This window comes from Mirounga leonina, unplaced genomic scaffold (assembly GCF_011800145.1).
Source record: "Mirounga leonina isolate KUSES-001 unplaced genomic scaffold, KU_Mleo_1.0 Mir_101664, whole genome shotgun sequence".
In the NCBI taxonomy this organism is placed as follows: Eukaryota; Metazoa; Chordata; class Mammalia; order Carnivora; family Phocidae; genus Mirounga; species Mirounga leonina.
The window spans coordinates 7,716,716-7,736,999 of NW_023270175.1; the positions used below are offsets into that span (position 1 = coordinate 7,716,716).

Below are 20,284 nucleotides of genomic sequence, written 5' to 3' on the forward strand. Positions count from 1 at the left end.
CGTCTGCCTTCAGCTCAGGTCATGATCTCAGGGTCTTGGGATCAAGTCCCGCATTGGGCTCCTTGCTCAGCGGGGAGCCTGCTTTTCCCTCTCCCTCTGCCTGCTACTCCCCCTGCTTGTGCTCGCTCTCTCTGTCTCATAAATAAATAAAATCTTAAAAAAAAAACCTAAAAAATAAAAAGCATTGATCAATTTCCTGATTTCAGATAATACCTCGCATATTGCCAAGAACATAGAATGCTCTCAGTAAGTGCTTATTATTTGATAGTTTGAGATGGCACTGCTAGAGATAGTATGGGGTTCTCCCCTCACCCTCATCTATAACCCCCACTACTTATGCCTTAGCTCCTGTCCCTTACTGTACATTGAGATACTGACACCCAAGGCTTTTCTTTTTTTTTTTTTTTTTTAAGATTTTATTTATTTTTTTACAGGGAGAGAGACAGCGACAGAGGGAACACAAGCAGGGGGAGTGGGAGAGGGAGAAGCAGGCCTCCCGCCGAGCAGGGAGCCCGAAGCGGGGCTCGATCCCAGAATCCTGGGGTTATGACCTGAGCCGAAGGCAGACACTTAACAACTGAGCCACCCAGGCACCCCTCCTTTTTATTCAAAAAAAGTTTATTTATTTACTTTAGAGAGAGAGAGAAAGAAAGAGCATGAGTGGGGAGGAGGGACAGAGGGAGAGAGAGAGAGAGAATTTTCAGCAGACTCCCTGCTGAGCGCAGAACCGGACACTGGGCTTCATCCTGGGCTCCATCCCACAACCCTGAGATCATGACCTGAGCCAAAGTCGGATGCTTAACTGACTGAGCCACCCAGGTGTCCTGACACTCAAGGCTTTTCATCATCTACCTTGTCAGTCTAACCTTTCCCCTAGAACTCTCCAGCACTAATCTTCCATTCTAGCCAAGCTGATCTTCTCCCTGAACACACTGTATTAATTCGTGGCTCCAAGCCTTTTCTTGTGTTGCTTCTCTTTCTTCAAGTGCCGGGATCTTTCCCCTCATTCACATCCTACCCATCTTACCCAGCTCCGCCACAAAGATGTTGCAGCTGTTCCAGTATTCAGTAGTTTGTCTTTTCTCTGCAGTCTTGGCGTAGTTCGTCTCTGCATTATTCAGTTGGTACTTAATCATATACAGGCAGTTCCCAGCTGTCAAAGTGGTGTTGTGCTCCAGTACCTCATTTGTATGACAGCTGTTGGATGCAGGAAGAATTTCCCTGTCGAAACAATATTATAAAGGGTGAGTAGGATTCTAGGGCAGTGCACAAAAGTCCATTCAGTGATATTTGGATTGCAACAACTGTTTATAATAATATGTTACACAATAATGTATTTCAGGGTCAAACAGAGAATTCTAGGAAGACCTCTCCCTTACTATAGTTCTAAGAATATCTCTTTATGGGTTCCTCTTCCTTCCCCATACAGCCTCATTTCCTTGGTGACTTGAGGAGTTATCTTGGGTGACTGGTGGTTCAGGGAGAATAGTGTGAACTCTGGGGAAAGAGCTTTGTGCTTACAAGTGGATGAGTAGAAGAGAGTGGGTCTGTGGATGCCCGTCCCATTGCACCTGAGGTGAATGGGGAGAGGACTTTTTGTTTCTCTTTTACCTTTCCCCCTGGCACCACCTTCGTATAAACTTTGATCTCTTCATGCTTGGACTATTGCCGTCCCTCTGCCTACCCCGAAATAATTAGTTTTCCTTTTTGTAATCTGACTTTATTCTACAATTTACTGCTGATCATAAATTGCTATTTCCCCAAACCATCAGTTTTATAATCTCACTCATATGCTCTTTGACGTTTCTTTGTTTGCTCACAGCAGTTGCTGACAATTTGGGTTAAACATCAGAGTTCCTTGGAGGACTTTAAAAAACAAATACTTGAGTCCCACTCCAGGCCTACTGAATCATAATCTTGCATAGGGACTCTGTATTTTAAAATAAATGTCTTCAGGTGATTCTGATGCACAGTCAGGGTACAGAACTACCTGACCTATAGGATACAGATAATGTTGAAAAATCTTAGCACTGGGGTGCCTGGGTGGCTCACCCCAAAATAAAATCTTTTATTTATTTATTTGACAGAGAGAGAGACAGTGAGAGAGGGAACACAAGCAGGGGAGCGGGAGAGGGAGAAGCAGGCTTCCCACTGAGCAGGGAGCCCGATGCGGGGCTTGATCCCAGGATCCCAGGATCATGACCTGAGCCGAAGGCAGACACTTTATGACTGAGCCACTCAGGTGCCCCCCAAAATAAATAAAATCTTAAAAAAAAAAAAAGAAAAATCTTAGGATGACTAAAAACCCTTTGTGTTGAGGAGATCTGTGTTCTAATCCCAGTTCTGCCGTCAGCTAACCTTGGGTGCACCACTACTCCTCTCTGGGCTGTAGTTTTCTCATTTGTAAAATAAGGGATCAGTGTTTTTCTGCTCAGGTGTTTCCATTCCAGATTCAGGGTGATTCTAGGCTTCTTTTCACCTTTATATTTTAGTGAATGCTATATTTTCGTCTTATTTCAGGAAAGCTAATTTAGGAGGCAGTTTTATTTTGTTTTGTTTTGTTTTGTTTTTAGTAGGCAGTTTATTTTATTCTTTTTTAAATATTTATTTATTTGTTTTTGAGAGAAAGAGAGCACAAGCAGGAGGAGGGCCAGAGGGAGAAGCAGACTCCTCGCTGAGCAGGGAGCCTGATGTGGGGCTCAATCCCCGGACCCTGATATCATGACCTGAGCCAAAGGCAGACACTTAACATACTGAGCCACCCAGGTGCCTTAGGAGGCAGTTTATTTATTTATTTATTTTAAAGATTTTATTTATTTATTTGAGAGAAAGAGAATGAGAGAGAGAGAACACATGAGAGGGGATAGGGTCAGAGGGTGAAACAGACTCCCTGCCGAGCAGGGAGCCCGATGTGGGACTCGATCCAGGGACTCCAGGATCATGACCTGAGCCGAAGGCAGTCGCTTAACCAACTGGGCCACCCAGGCGCCCCTTAGGAGGCAGTTTAAATGAAACATACATGTGGGTGATTATTTTTAAGTCCAAAACATACTGATGACATCCTTTTCAGCTTTTAAACAGAGTTTCAATTACCTGTGTTATAGACTGTCAGGTCTGACTATATAGACTGCCCTGCTGTCTATGTCCGTTTTGTTTATTTTCCTGCATTCTACTTTGCTGTGCTTATCTTCCCTTGCACAAGTGAGCCCTCTGACATGAAATTTAACTGCGGGAAAATATAACAAAAATGGAAAAATACCAAAGACAAAATTGAATTTCCCATTAGTTAAGTGAATTTTATATAGCAGGTGTGGGAGTCATTAAATCTGAACCCGTAATACAGGGATGCTTATATTTTAAAGATTTATTTATTTAGTTTAGAGAGGTGGGGGGGAGAGAGAGAGAGAGAAAACGTGAGTGTGGGGAGGGGCAGAGGGAGAGAATCTTTAAGCAGACTCCCCGCTGACAGTGGAGCCCAAGGGACGTGGGGCTTGATCTCAGGACCCATGAGATCATACCCTGAGCTGAAACCAAGAGTTGGATGCTTAACCAACTGAGCCACCCAGGAGCCCCAGGGCTGCTGATATTTTAAAGAAAAGCCAGTACTATCACTTATGAGGCTAAATTGGATGAAATCAGTGACTATTTTTATGAAAATGTAAATGTCAGTACATTTAGGGTGATAAACAGAGTAAGGCTAAATAAGTGGGAAAATAATGTATTTTTCACCCAGAGAGTCTCCTTTTGGTAGATTTGGATGGATATCATAGTCTATTTCTACCATCTCTCTTCTAGAATAATTACTGTAAGTCAAAATACCTTGATGCTATTGGCCAAGTAGCAGGTATGAAACCTTTATCTATTTGTTGAATGTGAACAATGACAGTCAATCTCTGTAAAGCCGGGGGACAGGTCAAAGTGAGTGCTCGAATACTGTATTAGCAGTGGCCTTATACTACTTGAGTGCTAAACTTGACTTTGTGTAATTAATTGGAAACAGAATTGAAAGGAAAATGCTATTTTATTAAGAATATCACATTCAAATGTAGGGTCACTAGCCTGGGTGCTGCTCTCCTTATTCTTGGGATAGCTGACCTTTTTTTTTTTCTTTTTTTTAAATTTTATTTATTTATTTGAGAGAGAGAGAATGCACAAGCAGGGGGAGGGGCAGAAGGAGGGAGTAGCAGACTCCCTGCTGAGCAGGGAGCCCAACACCAGCTCCGACTCCAACTCCAACTCTGACTCAGGACTCCATCCCAGGAGCCTGGGATCATGACCTGAGTGGAAGGCAGACACTTAACTGACTGAGCCACCCAGGCGCCCCAGGGATAGCTGAGCTCTTGAAGGAGGAAGTGTAATGTAGTGGCAAGAATCTTTGACTTAGAATCTGTCCTGGCTTCTTAACATATTAATCTTTTGCCCTCAAGAAAGTCAGGTAAGGGGGTGCCTGGGTGGCTCAGTTGGTGAAGCATCTGCCTTCAGCTCAGGTCATGATCCCAGGGTCCTGGGATTGAGTCCCGCATCGGGCTCCCTGCTCCATGGGGGTGGCCTGCTTCTCCTTCTCCCTCTGCCTGCCACTCTCCCTGCTTGTGCTCTATCTCTCTCTCTATCAAGTAAATAAATAAAATCTTAAAAAAAAAAGAAAGTCGTGTAAGTCTGTTTCCTTCTTTAAAAAGTGAGGATGGGGCGCCTGGGTGGATCAGTCATTAAGCGTCTACCTTCGGCTCAGGGTCCTGGAGTCGAGCCCCCCATCGGGCTCCCTGCTTAGCGGGAAGCCTGCTTCTCCCTCTCCCACTCCTCCCTGCTTGTGTTCCCTCTCTTGCTGGCTCTCTCTCAGTCAAAAAATAAATAAAATCTTTAAAAAAAAAAGAAAGTGAGGCTAATCTCTGCTGCCCTTTAAGAGTGGGGGTGCACTATCTGACATACATGAGACCCTCGATAAGCGTTTGTTCATTTATTGTCTCATTTACTGAGTGTCACATGTATGCCAGGTACTGTGTCAAGAGATTTTATATGGAAGTGCTTTGTAAACTTTAAAGTACTACCCAATTTCAAGGTGTTATTATGGATCCACAGGGTTTATCCATTCAGCCATCCCTGGAATAAAGCATTGGGTTGATGTTTCTCAACTGTAGCTGTAGTACTGCTTGAGCGCAAGACTTTTTCCATCTTATTTAATCCTCATGTGATTCTAAGATGGAGCTTGCCTTATTTTTGGTGACTCAGAAGTCAGGAAAAATGTAATCACTGAAAATTGTCCGTGAGGGCCACAAGACAGACTGGTCCTGGAGCACTCCCTCATGGCCTCAGGGCCTTGTGAAACCACTGACTCAGGGAGAAGCTTGCTCTTCACTTTCTCCTCTCTGAGGCTTTGCTCTCCTATTTAGGAAGTCACCCATCTCACTGTGTCCCTGCAAGCCTGGTTGGCCATTGTTTCAGGGCTGACGAGGGGGAGGGGTTGGAGATTAAAAAAATCTTTGGTGCATCAGCACCCAGCAGCACCCCAGCTAGTGATCCTCCATTTGAATGTGATATTCTTATTAAAATAGCATTTTCTTTTCAATTCTGTTTCAAATTAATTATACAAAGTGGTGTCCTGCAAGATTTTTTTTTTTTTAATTAATATATAATGTATTCTTTGTTACAGGGGTATAGGTCTGTGATTCATCAGTCTTACACAATTCACAGTGCTCACCATAGCACATACCCTCCCCAGTGCCTGTCACCCAGCCACCCCATCCCTCCCACCGCCACTCCAGCAACCCTCAGTTTGTGTCCTGAGATTAAGAGTCTCTTAGGCTTGTCTCCCTCTCTGGTTTCATCTTGTTTCATTTTCCCCTCCCTTCCCCTATGATCCTCTGTCTTGTTTGTCAAATTCCTCATATCAGTGAGATCATATGATAATTTTCTTTCTCTGATTGACTTATTTAGCTTAGCATAATATCCTCTAATTCCATCCATGTCGTTGTAAATGGCAAGATTTCATTTTTTGATGGCTGCATAATATTCCATTGTATATATATATACCACATCTTCTTTATCCATTCATCTCTTGATGGACATCTAGGCCCTTTCTATAGTTTGGTTATTGTGGACATTGTTGCTATCAACATTGGGGTGCAGGTGCCCCTTCGGATCACTACATTTGTATCTTTGGGGTAAATACCCAGTAGTGCAATTGCTGGGTCATAGGGTAGCTCTATTTTCAACTTTTTTTTTTTTTAAAGATTTTATTTATTCATTTGAGACACAGAGATACATAGAGAGAGAGAGCATGAGCAGGGAGAGAGGCAGAGGGAGAGGGAGAAGCAGGCTCCCTGCTGAGCCAGGAGCCCGATGTGGGGCTTGATCCCAGGACCCTGGGATCATGACCTGAGCTGAAGGCAGACGCTTAACCATCTGAGCCACCCAGGCGCCCCTATTTTCAACTTTTTGAGGAGCCTCCATACTGTTTTCCGGAGTGGCTGCACCAGCTTGCATTCCCACCAACAGTGTAGGAGGGTTCCCCCTTCTCCGCATCCTTGCCAACATCTGTCATTTCCTGACTTGTTAATTTTAGCCCTTCTGACTGGTGTGAGGTGGTATCTCATTCAGGTTTTGATTTGTATTTCCCTGATGCCCAGTGATGTTGAGCACTTTTTCATGTGTCTGTTGGCCATTTGGATGCCTTCTTTGCAGAAATGTCTGTTCATGTCTTCTGCCCATTTCTTGATTGGATTATTTGTTCTCTGGGTGTTGAGTTTGATAAGTTCTTTATTGACTTTGGATACTAGCCATTTATCTGTCATTTGCAAATATCTTCTCCCATTCTGTCAGTTGTCTTTTGGTTTTGTTGACTGTTTCCTTTGCTGTGCAAAAGCTTTTTATCTTGATGAGGTCCCAATAGTTCATTTTTGCCATTGCTTCCCTTACCTTTGGTGATGTTTCTAGGAAGAAGTTGCTGTGGCTGAGGTCAAAGAGGTTGCTGCCTGTGTTCTCCTCTAGGATTTTGATGGATTCCTGCCTCACATTGAGGTCTTTCATCCATTTTGAGTCTATTTTTGTGTGTGGTGTAAGGAAATGGTCCAGTTTCATTCTTCTGCATGTGGCTGTCTAATTTTCCCAACACCATTTGTTGAAGAGACTGTCTGTTTCCCATTGGACATTCTTTGTTGCTTTGTCGAAGATTACTTGACCATAGAGTTGAGGGTCCATTTCTGGGCTCTCTATTCTTTTCCATTGATCTATGTGTCTGTTTTTGTGCCAGTACTATACTGTCTTGATGATGACCGCTTTGTAATAGAGCTTGAAGTCCGGAATTGTGATGCCCCCAGCTTTGTTTTTCTTTTTCAACATTCCTCTGGCTATTCGGGGTCTTTCCTGGTTCCATACAAATTTTAGGATTATTTGTTCCATTTCTTTGAAAAAAGTGGATGGTATTTTGATAGAGATTGCATTAAATGTGTAGATTGCTCTAGGTAGCATACACATTTTCACAATATTTGTTCTTCCAATCCATGAGCATGGAATGTTTTTCCATTTCTTTGTGTCTTCCTCAATTTCTTTCATGAGTATTCTATAGTTTTCTGAGTACGGATTCTTTGCCTCTTTGGTTAGATTTATTCCTAGGTATCTTATGGTTTTGGGTGCAATTGCAAATAGGATCGACTCCTTCATTTCTCTTTCTTCTGTCTCGTTGTTGGTGTATATAAATGCAACTGAATTTTGTGCATTGATTTTATATCCTGCCACTTTGCTGAATTCCTGTATGAGTTCTAGCAGTTTTGGGGTGGAGTCTTTTGGGTTTTCCACATAAAAGTATCATATCATCTGCAAAGAGTGAGAGTTTGACTTCTTTGCCAATTTGGATGCCTCTTATTTCTTTTTCTTGTCTGATTGCTGTGGCTAGGATTTCTAGTACTATGTTGAATAGCAGTGGTGATAGTGGACATCCCTGCCATGTTCCTGACCTTAGGGGGAAAGCTCTCAGTTTTTCCCCATTGAGAATGATACTCGCTGTGGGTTTTTCATAGATGGCTTTTATGCTATCAATGTATGTACCCTCTGTCCCTACACTCTGAAGAGCTTTGATCAAGGAAGGATGCTGTACTTTGTCAAATGCTTTCTCTGCATCTATTGAGAGTATCATACGGTTCTTGTTCTTTCTTTTATTAATGTATTGTATCACATTGATTGATTCGTGGATGTTGAACCAACCTTGCAGCCCAGGAATAAATCTCACTTGGTCATGGTGAATAATCCTTTTAATGTACTGTTGGATCCTATTGGTTAGTATTTTGGTGAGAATTTTTGCATCCATATTCATCAGGGATATTGGTCTGTAGTTCTCCTTTTTGATGGAGTCTTTGTCTGGTTTTGGGATCAAGGTAATGCTGGCCTCATAAAATGAGCTTGGAAGTTTTCCTTCCATTTCTATTTTTTGGAACAGTGTCAGAAGAATAGGTATTAATTCTTCTTTAAATGTTTGGTAGTATTTCCTGGGAAGTCGTCTGGCCCTGGGCTCTTGTTTGTTGGGAGGTTTTTGATTACTGCTTCAATTTCCTTACTGGTTATGGGTCTGTTCAGGTTTTTTATTTCTTCCTGGTTCAGTTTTGATAGTTTATACATCTCTAGGAATGCATCCATTTCTTCCAGATTGTCTAATTTGCTGGCATGTGGTTCCTCCTAATATGTTCTTATAATTGTTTGTATTTCTTTGTTGTTCCTTGTGATCTCTCCTCTTTCATTCATGATTTTATTTATTTGCGTCATTTCTCTTTTCTTTCTGTTAAGTCTGGCCAGGGGTTTATCAATCGTATTAATTCTTTCAAAGAACCAGCTCCTAGTTTCGTTGATCTGTTCTACTGTTCTTTTGGTTTCTATTTCATTGATTTCTGCTCTGCTCTTTATTATTTCTCTTCTCCTGCTGGGTTTAGGCTTTATTTGCTGTTCTTTCTCCAGCTCCTTTAGGTGTAGGGTGAGGTTGTGTATTTGAGAACTTTCCTATTTCTTGAGAAAGGCTTGTATTGCTATATACTTTCATCTTAGGACCACCTTTGCTGCATCCCAAAGATTTTGAACCGTTGTGTTTTCATTTTCATTTGTTTCCATGAATTTTTTAAATTCTTCTTTAATTTGCTGGTTGACCCATTCATTCTTTAGTAGGATGCTCTTTAGCCTCCATTGATTTGAGCTGTTTCCAACTTTCCTCTTGTGATTGAGTAGTTTTAGTTCTCAAAGCACTGTGGTCCAAAAATATGCAGGGAATGATCCCAATCTTTTTGTACCTGTTGAGACCTGATTTGTGACCTAGGATGTGATCTATTCTGGAGAATGTTCCATGGGCACTAGAGAAGAATGTGTATTCTGTTGCTTTGGGATGGAATGTTCTGAATATATCTGTGAAGTCCATCTGGTCCAGTGTGTCATTTAAAGCCTTTATTTCCTTGTTGATCTTTTGTTTAGATGATCTGTCCATTTCAGTGAGGGGGATGTTAAAATCCTCTACTATTATTGTATTGTTGTCGATGTGTTTCTTTGATTTTGTTATTAATTGGCTTATATAATTGGCTGCTCCCATGTTAGGGACATAGATATTTACAATTGTTAGATCTTCTTGTTGGATAGACCCTTTAAGTATGATATAGTGCCTTTACTCATCTCTTATTACAGTCTTTGGTTTAAAATCTAATTTGTCTGATATAAGGATTGCCACCCCAGCTTTCTTTTGATGTCCATTAGCATGGTAAATGGTTTTCCACCCCCTCACTTTAAATCAGGAGGTGCTGTCTTTGGGTCTAAAATGAGTCTCTTGCAGGCAGCATAACGATGGGGCTTGTTTTTTTTTATCCAATCTGATACCCTGTGTCTGCATTGTTTGATCTTTGTTATGGTTTTACAAGTTCATTATTATTATACTGTTATCATTTTTCAGGGCTACTAATTTTTACAATGTTCTGAAATATGATGAGGTAGAATATAGATTATTCACTTGAGACACGTTGTAATTTGGCTTTTTCTATTGTCTTTGTTTTTCATGTGTTTCTAATACAGATGACATTATAATCCTTAAAAAGTTAGAAAGTAAAAACACTGAACCAAAAAAGAATGGAACACAGAACCGTACAAAAAAGAACCCAATTTCAAGACAGCGAGCAAAGGCTCATAGGCATCGCCAGCAAAGAGGTAAAGTATACTAAAAATCAAGCGTTGCAAAGAATCTGAAATATTTGTGAATAACTAGGTAAGCAAATTCTCAAACTTGGAATGTATTCTAAAGTTTCATTATGTTCCTAGTTTTATTTTTCTTGGAAATGTAGGCATATAGGTTTGGTAAGAATTTATGCCATGACAAATGAAAACAATTTTTAAAATTTATATGTGTTTCTTCCATAAGGGAGAGCAGGATGAGAATGATAAATATTTTATACCTGGTCACAAGCCTGCCTGGTTGGTCCAATTCCACCTTTAAGAAGCAATACAGGAGGGGTAAGAGCATGGTTAATAATCTGAGCACCATGGCATCCACATTCTGAAAAATCAAATGGTGTATGGCAGAGTACAGAACATGAAGAAAGCCTTTTTTGTATTTCTAATCCTATCGGTCAGTGCAGTCTGCATATTTTAATAAGAATGTGCTGTAGACTGCCATTGTAGAGAAGCCTTCCCAACAATTAAGGCTCTCCGTGGTTTAGTTAACAGGCTGCGATCATCTTGACAGTGTGCATACTACTCCAAGTCCCTGCCAGTTGCCCACCCAGCTTCATTATAGTCCTTGTTCGAATCCTTCAGTGGCTTAGCAGGTTCTGAGAAATGGAGGGATGGTGGTTATTATAGGAACAAAGCTGCTAAGAATGGTGAGGTGACCTATTCTCATGTTTCTTTTTTAAAAATTTATTTTAGAGAGAGAGCATGCATTCAGGGAGGAGCAGAGGGAGAGGGACAAGCAGAGTCTGTGCTGAGCACAGAGCCCAGTGTGGGGCTTCAGCCCACAACCCTGAGACCATGACCTGAGCCAAAACCAAGAGTGAGATGCTTAACCGACTGAGCCACCCAGGCGCCCCATCCCATTCTCGTGTTTCTAACTAAACATAAAATTGATCTTTGTGAGCCTTTTGGAGATCCATCTTCTTTGTTTCTTAAACTATCTTTACACCCAAAGCAAAGCAGACAACTGAGGGAAATAGTTACATGATTAATACAAAGCAGACAGTTTTTCTCCATCTCTCCTTTTTCTAGTAGATAGATGATATGCCCCAACTTTGTTGGCATATAAAAACAAATTTGAAGTATTGTATACAAAGAAGACTACTATATTAAGGTATGCAAATAGAAACAGTATGGCAAAGACTTTCCTAGAATTCGGTGAGACTCTCAGATGATATCAAACTAATGAAATGTCAAGTTTTGCAAAACCCAAGGCATAGCGTCAAAACAGTGAGATCACAGATAATATTTCTGAGAGATACGTTGAATTTACTGACTGAAAATACAGAAAATAATTATTTTTTCAAAGGATTCTCAAGATTCAGAAAGAACACTGAGAAAGGAAATGATACAAAACCATACCAAGAACACTCTGGATTCAAGCCCAGACAAAGCTCTTTAAACAAGCAGCCTATAAATAAGCAGGTAAATAAACACTGAGAATTAACCAACATAAAAGGCCCTAAATTTAATATAATTCTTAATATTAAGGATTATTTTAAATTCCATTGATTGAGCAGAGATTGTTTCTTAGTATTCTCTCCTGGTGCCTTGAACAGTTAGTTCTGAAAACTGTTTAGTCTATAAAAATAGGGGCAATGAAATTTTTTTTTTAATTGCCCATAGAAATTGCTTTGACAAAATATCATTATATTTGTTTTTGCAAAATTGTGGTTCTTTGCAGGAGAAGTGCAATGAAAATTCTAAGCCCCAAGCAGAGAAGAGAGGAAGCCAGGCGGAGGGGAACCAGCATCAACTGGAAGGATCTCAAGGCCAATCATCAGAAAATCAACACCATTCAGAGAGAGCTTATGGCCAGTCGGAGAGTTCTTGTAGCCAGTCAGAGAGTTCTCATGGCCAGTCGGAAAGATCTCATGGCCAGTCAGAAAGATCTCATGGCCAGTCAGAGAGTTCTCGTGGCCAGTCAGAGAGATCTCGAGGCCAATCCGAGAGATCTCGTGGCCAGTCACAGAGTTCTAGTGGCCAGTTGGAGAGCTCTCCAGGCCAATCCGAGAGATCTTGTGGCCAGTCAGTGAGATCTCCAGACCAATCGGAGAGATCTTGTGGCCAGTCCGAGAGTTCTAGTAGCCAGTCCGAGAGTTCTCCTAGCCAGTCCGAGAGTTCTTGTAGCCAGTCCGAGAGTTCTTGTAGCCAGTCCGAGAGTTCTTCTAGCAGTTCGGAGAGTTCTCGTGGTCGGTCGGAGAGATCCCGTGGCTGGTCAGAGAGAGCCCGTGGCCGGTCGGAGAGAGCCCGTGGCCGGTCGGAGAGATCCCGAGGCCGGTCGGAGAGATCCCGTGGTCAGTCGGAGAGATCCCGAGGCCGGTCGGAGAGATCCCGAGGCCGGTCAGAGAGATCCCGAGGCCAGTCGGAGAGATCCCGAGGCCGGTCGGAGAGATCTGGAGGCTGGTCGGAGAGATCACGTGGCCAGTTGGAGAGATCACATGGCCAGTCGGAGAGATCTCATGGCCAACCAGCCAGATCTCATGGTCAACTAGAGAGATCTCGTGGCCAACCAGAGAGATCTCGTGGCCAACCAGAGAGATCTCGTGGCCAACCAGAGAGATCTCATGGCCAACCAGAGAGATCTCGTGGCCAATTAGAGAGAGCTCATGACCGGTCAGAGAGAGCTCATGCCCAAACAGAAAGATCTCGTGGCTACAGAGAGAGATCTCGTAGCTACAGAGAGAGATCTCGTGGCTACACAGAGAGATCTCGTGGCTACACAGAGAGATCTCATGGCTACACAGAGAGATATCATGGCTACACAGAGAGATATCATGGCTACACAGAGAGATCTCGTGGCTACACAGAGAGATCTCGTGGCTACACAGAAAGATCTCATAGCCAATTCGAGAGATCCTGTGGCCACACAGAAAGATTTCGTAGCCAATTCGAGAGATCTCGTGGCCACACTGAGAGATCTCATGGTCACTCAGAGAGATCTCATGTTCTATCAGGGAGATCTCATGTCCTATCAGGGATATCTTATGTCCTATCAGCAAGATCTCATGTCCCACCAGAGAGATCTTATGTTCCATCAGGGAGATCTCATATCCTTTCAGGGAGATCTTATGTCCTATCAGAGAGATCTTATGTCCCATCAGGGAGATCGCATATCCTATTAGGGAGATCACACGTCCTATCAGAGAGATCTCATGGCCAATCAGGGAAATATCGAAGACATTCTCCAGTGGAAAGATTCAAAACGTCACCCAAAATTGAGTCTGATTTTGACAGGTAAAAACATAGTAAATACTTAATCGTTAGTACAATGTGTTGAGTAATGTGGAAATGTAAGTGCATGCTTCTTTTATATATCTATATTTTAGTGGCTAAATATGTTTTTGTAACAGACATTGTATTGAGACTAAGATATTAATAGAATGGAGGTAACATATACGTGGCATCAATTTTCTTTCAGCTTGCTGACTACCTCTCGTATCATCCAGTTTTGCAGTGGGCCCTCGTTAAGTTGCTTCATCTATGTTGGCTTTCCCTGGCAGAGCCCCACTTACTCAGCCTCTCCTACTGAGCTTCCCCACAATAAAAATACATTGACTTGGTGTCCCATTCCCTTTGAAACTTCCAACTTGCTAGGCCAGCTAATCTAACAACAAAGTATGCTAGATTTGATAATATGTAATCTCTGATAATGAATTTCTGTGCTTCCTTCCTCTGTCTCCTTCCTAAAGAGTATTCAGAGGCTCAGCACACAAATGATAGTTGTATCTTGGGGCAGCTGACCTTTTCTGCTTTCCTCCAATCAGACCCTGTAGGAGAGCATGTTATTCTATGCATAGATGCAACGTGAACCTTCTAAATATATTTTAAATATATTGTGTATATTTACTGTTGCCTTATAAAACTGTTAGGCTGGGTCTGTCTGCCCCAGCGGGGGGGGGGGGGCACAGTAATTTAATAGTATTGCAAATTGGTTGAGTTTTAAAATCCACAGGACATTTTTATTGTGATTAACTAGGTAATTGAGTAAAAGTTTATTTTTATTTTTATTTTTTTAAAGATTTTATTTATTTGAGAGAGAGAGAATGAGAGAGAGCACATGAGAGGGGGGAGGGTCAGAGGGAGAAGCAGACCCCCTGCCGAGCAGGGAGCCCGATGCAGGACTCGATCCAGGGACTCCAGGATCATGACCTGAGCCGAAGGCAGTTGCTTAACCAACTGAGCCATCCAGGCGCCCTGAGTTAAAGTTTATTTTTAGTTCAAAGTTCTCAGTAATTGCTTTCAGTTTGCATTGCTTATAAATGCCTAGTCAAATATTTTAGCACATATTAACAACTGCACAGAATTGCTAGTTTCAGCTAAAAAATTATTTCCAAAATGTATGTGTGGGTTATTGTGTATATAGACAATGTCTGATGTAGGCACCATTTTAATGCTAAAGGCCCCATCCTTCTTATATTAACAGTATACAAATAATTTGCTATAAAAAAATTAAAATTTAACATTGTGATGACAATATTTCTGCATTTCTCAGGGATTTTCACGTTTTACTTCATTTTATACAGTAATTTTTGTTTGTCAAGTGGCATAACACTTCCACTGAGGTCAAATGCCATATTTCTGATGTTTTACATTTTAAAATGTAATGAACAATTCTGTTCAGTTTTTTCTCCTTTATCTTCTATTATTATCATTTTTTTTTTTTGTAGTCTCAGTACAAATAAGTAGTACTTGCTTGGTTAAGGTTGAAGTTATCAAATGCTGAACTCTTATAAAAGAATAAAATAATGCATAAAGTACAGAAAATTAATATACTTTTGTAACTGATCCCTTGGAGATGAATTCTTCTACTTCGTAATTTTCCATTCTAATGCCATATATAAGTTGACGAGTTAGATGTAATAATACTCTTCAGACCTGGAGTTGGCTTCTCCACCAAGTATAAAATGAAGACTTCAGTAATTTCATGCCCTCACACAAAATCTTCCCCTCAGACCAGCTTCACCAGGAGATAAAGACAAACCAGAAGTTCTAAGTACATTTCTGCCCTAAACAAGCCACCAATGTAGAAGCCCAGTGTGGTCTAAATAAAAGACAAGTAGTTGGGGGCGCCTGGGTGGCTCAGTCATTAAGCGACTGCCTTCGGCTTGGGTCATGATCCCAGGGTCCTGGGATGGAGCCCCACATCGGGCTCCCTGCTCAGCGGGAAGCCTGCTTCTCCCACCCCCCCTGCTTGTGTTCCCTCTCTCGCTGTGTCTCTCTCTGTCAAATAAATAAATAAAATCTTAAAAAAAAAAAAAAAGACAAGTAGTTGTACGAATATCTGGAATATAGAATGACAGCATATTCAGAATATTATTTATTTATGGAGATTTACAATAACTTTTTGCAATTTTGAAAAACCAATATGATTCTCAAAAACTCTAAACAGAATTTATTTATTTATAAATATATTCATTTATTTATATGTTCCACACCTCCAGAATACCCGATTTCAGCTTTTGCTCCTTTTTCCTGACATGGTAATGATATCCAGAGACAGAGACCTTCCTTGGCCACGAAAGTGATGTGTAAATAGAGAAGCCAACCAGAACAAAAACTGTCTTTTGTACTCTCCACTAAGTAATTTACATGAAATGAATGGCAAAGTGCACATATCTTTACATCAGCTGGGCTATCCACCTGATGAAAGCTTTTCTAAACACAGATAATAGCTTCAGAGGAAATGAGGTACTTAGTTTTGGAGTGCTTGCCATTTAAACTCCAATTATAGAGTGACAACTGACATCTTATTACCACTCCAGCATTCCAAGTAATTCTTGCAACAGAGTCAAACCTGATTATAATCGACAAATCAGATCTTTGGATCTAAAATCCCTAATTTACTATGTATCACTCTAAAAACAGATGTCTTTTCAGAGTGATTGATTTCCTTATTTTTATTCCCAAATTCTTCACTATTCCCTAGCTCCATTTGGTACCCAATTGTTAGTATTTTTCTTATTTCTTGAAAGAAGATGGCAGTGAGAATCTGGTCTATGTTTTTTTTTTTTTTTTTTTTTTTTCTTTTAAGATTTTATTTATTTATTTGACAGAGAGAGAGACAGCGAGAGAGGAACACAAGCAGGGGGAGTTAGAGAGGGAGAAGCAGGTTTCCCGCAGAGCAGGGAACCCGATGTGGGGCTGGATCCCAGGATCCTGGGATCATGACCTGAGCTGAAGGCAGATGCTTAACCACTGAGCCACCCAGGCACCCCTGGTCTGTTTTTTTTTTTTTTTTAAATGAAAGGCCCCTAATGGAGTATAAGTATCATGAGTGAGTGGAGACAATATAAGAATATGAAGATATGGCTTTGTGTCCCAACTCTGTCACTAAGTATATTGAGCACATTACTTACTATTTCTGGATCTCAATCTCTTAATATGTGAAAGGAGAAATTTGGACTATGTGACTAAGGATCTATGTTAACTGGTAACATCTTAAGAGTTCATGAATTTTACCTTTTTATTTTAAAAAATTGTAAAAAGCAACAGGAAATTTACCATCTTAATTGCTTTTAAGCGTATGCTTGAGTGACGTTAAGTATAGTCACAATGTTGTGAAACAAATCTGCAGAGCTTCTTCATCTCACAAAACAGAAACTCTACACCCATTAAATAATAACTTCCCATTTTCCCTCCACCCCCAACCTCTGGTAACTGCCATTTTCCTTGCTGTTTCTGTGAATTTGACAGCTTTAGATACCTCCTGTAAGTGGAATCACGTAGTATTTGTTTTTTTGTGACTGGCTTATTTTACCTAGCATAATATTCTCAAGGTTCATCCATGTTGTAGCATGTGACAGGATTTACTTCCTTTTAAAGGTTGAAAGATATTCCATTGTGTGTCTATACCACACTTTATTTATCCATCAATGGACATTTGGGTTGCTTCTACCTCTTCAAATAAGCTCTCTCCCCCCTTCACCCTTCTGGGATTCTCATAATGCATATATTGGCCCACTTGATAATGTACCATAAATCCCTTAGGCTCTCTTCATTTTTCTTCATTCGTTTTTGTTTTTGCTCTTCCAAATCAATGATTTCAAATGACCTGTATTCCAGTTTGCTGATTCTTTTTTCTGCCTAATCCAATCTTCTGTTGAACCCCTCTAACGAATTTTTCATTTCGGTTATTGTATTTTTCAGCTCCAGAGTTTGTTTGGTTATTTTTTATAGTCTCTGTCTCCTGGCTGATATTCTTATTTTGTTCATGTATCATTTTCCTGATTTCTTTTAGTCGTGTATCTGTGTTCTCTTTTAACTTATTGAGGATCTTTATGATTATTATTTTAAATTCTTTGTCAGGTAGTTCATAAATCTGCATTTCTTCAAGGCTGATTTCTGCAGTTTTAATTTGGTCCTTTGATTGGACCAGGTTTCTGTTTCTTTGTATGTCTTATACTTTTTGCTGGGATTTAGGCATTTGGTTTTTGTTTTTTTTTTTTAAGATTTTATTTATTTATTTGACAGAGAAAGAGAGAGCACAAGCAGGGAGAGCGGCAGGCAGAGGGAGAGGGAGAAGCAGGCTGCCCGCTGAGCAAGGAGCCTGAAGTGGGACTTGATCCCAGGACCTCGGAATCATGACCTGAGTCAAAGGCAGATGCTTAACCAACTGAGCCACCCAGGCGCTCCAAGGGATTTGGGCATTTGAAACAACAAACACCTTTCCCAGTCTTTGCATACTGGCTTTATGCAGGGGAAGACCACAAATCTACTGTCTGGGAGCTCTAGCACCTTTCAGACCTTTTATAATCTTGCGCCCCTTGGCATTTGCCTACAGAACCGCAGCTCTAACGTGCTGCTTGCCTCTGTTTTCAATAGCTTCCAGACTCTGGGACCGGTCCCATGAATGCTCCGAGTCTGGTGAGACAAAAACCAGCCCCTCAGGCAGCCCCCAGAGAAACCAGAACATTGCAGACATGGTCCACTCTTTAGTTTCCATCCCAAGGGAGGAGCCCTAGTATGGGACTTCCTCCCGGTTGCTCTTTGCTTGCAGCATAGGGGAAGAGACACAAATGGGTACACTAACTGTCGCGGATATTCCTACCCCATTCACTGGAATCCCTTCTTGGTTTTACAATGGCCTGGGTGCTATAGCTTCTCAGCTGGTCTCTGGAGTTCTCATAGAGGTATTCTAGTCTATATATTGCTTTTAATTCAGTGTTATCTCTCAGGCAAGGAGGACCCATAGCTTCCTAGTCTGCCATTGTCTTAGTCTGCTTGGGCTGCCATGACAAAATACCTCAAACTGGGTAGTTTAAATGACAGGAGTCTATTTCTTACAGTTCTGAAGGCTGGAAGTCTGACATCAGGGTGCCAGCATGGCTGGGGTCTGGTGAGGGCTTTCTTCCTGTCTTGTATACAGCCACCTTCTCTCTGTGTTCTAACATGGTGGAGAGACAGCAAACTCTGATCTCTTCCCCTTCTTATAAGGACACTAATCCCATCATGGGGCCCTGGCTTCATGACTTCATCTAAACTTAATTACCTACCAAAGGACCCCTGTTCCAGATACCATCACATTGGGGGTTTGGGCTTCAACTTAGGAATTTTGAGGAAACAAAGCATTGAGTCTCTAAGTGCCATCTTGCTGACATCACTCCTGAAAAAAATTAAACAAAAATAGTCACCCAAATGCCTGATTAACTTCTGATCTTTGTTATGCATGCGGTAAGTAATAATTCACACTGAAGCTGAAAATCACTTACCAAAACACTCTTCTGTATTTTAATTGCATCCAGCATTCTGTCTTAGCTCAGATGTTGAAATATGGGTAATAAAATAATATTGCTTGGAAACATGCGTTTTACATAATTTCTTACAAAATAAAAGGTTGCTTTTTAAAGTTTCAACATTTATGATTTGTATCAGGCTTTTAATAATGAAAAGAAGGAATGAATACTTCCAGAAGCAGATGCGGCAAAGACATGATCAAATGAACAAGAATCGAAGGGTAAGTACTAGGGCCTTCAGTTTTCTAGCAGAGAGTCTATGGAGTTTTTTTATATCATTTTCATTTGAAAAGGCTTTTCTTTTTGAAGCCATTTTCCTTCTAGTAATTAGTTTTGGCATCTGCATGTACTGATGATTACTAATACTTTCTTTTTTTAAAGATTTTATTTATTTATTTGCGAGAGAGAATGAGAGACAGAGAGCACGAGAGGGAGGAGGGTCAGAGGCAGAAGCAGACCCCCCGCCGAGCAGGGAGCCCGATGCGGGACTCGATCCCGGGACTCCGGGATCATGACCTGAGCCGAAGGCAGTCGCTTAACCGACTGAGCCACCCAGGCGCCCCTACTAATACTTTCTTAAAACCTTTTTACCAACAGTGTAGGAAGAAGTCCTGTATGTCACACATGTCAACATGAGTCAAGTGTTTCTAGCCTTGTAGTACAGTTGCTTACAAAAGGTTCCTACTTCCATTACCCTCATCCTGTATTACATTATTTAGCCTCTAAGTGGGCATTAGACACAAGGGAGATAAGATGATACAAATAAAACTTTTTTTTAATTTTAGAGATATTTATTTATTTATTTGACCGAGAAAGAGAACGAGAGAGCACAAGCAGGGGGAGTGGGAGAGGGAGAAGCAGGCTTCCTGCGGAGCAGGGAGCCCGATATGACATGGGGCTCGATCCCAGGACCATGGGGTCATGACCTGAGCTGAAGGCAGATGCTTAACAGACTAAGCCACCCAGGCGCCCCACAAAAATAGCTTATTAGTAGTAGTATTTTTTTTAAGTAGGCTCCATACCCAACATGGGGCTTGAACTCAAGACCTTGAGGCCAGCCAGGTACCCCAGTAGCATGTATTATTTTATTTTTTATTTTTTAATTTTTTTTAAGATTTTATTTATTTATTTGACAGAGAGAGACACAGCGAGAGAGGGAACACAAGCAGGGGGAGTGGGAGAGGGAGAAGCAGGCTTCCTGCAGAGCAGGGAGCCTGATGCGGGGCTCGATCCCAGGACCCTGGGATCATGACCTGAGCCAAAGGCAGACGCTTAACGACTGAGCCACCCAGGTGCCCCATGGTTTTGACATTCTTGCATCAGTGAATAGGGGAGAAAAATCTGAAATTGAACGGTAGACCAAG

At 41.3% G+C, this 20,284-nt stretch overlaps 1 protein-coding gene across 1 annotated transcript in view; it reads left to right on the top strand.

The window, feature by feature from the left end:
- The window catches only part of LUZP4 (leucine zipper protein 4), a 42,103-nt gene that overhangs the window by 15,788 nt on the left and 6,031 nt on the right, over positions 1-20,284 (top strand). Inside the window, 7 exon segments of the mRNA XM_035005496.1 lie at positions 10,060-10,164; positions 11,870-12,205; positions 12,207-12,377; positions 12,452-12,773; positions 12,862-13,046; positions 13,334-13,422; positions 19,060-19,141. Coding sequence (XP_034861387.1) covers positions 10,060-10,164; positions 11,870-12,205; positions 12,207-12,377; positions 12,452-12,773; positions 12,862-13,046; positions 13,334-13,422; positions 19,060-19,141 — 1,290 coding nt within the window.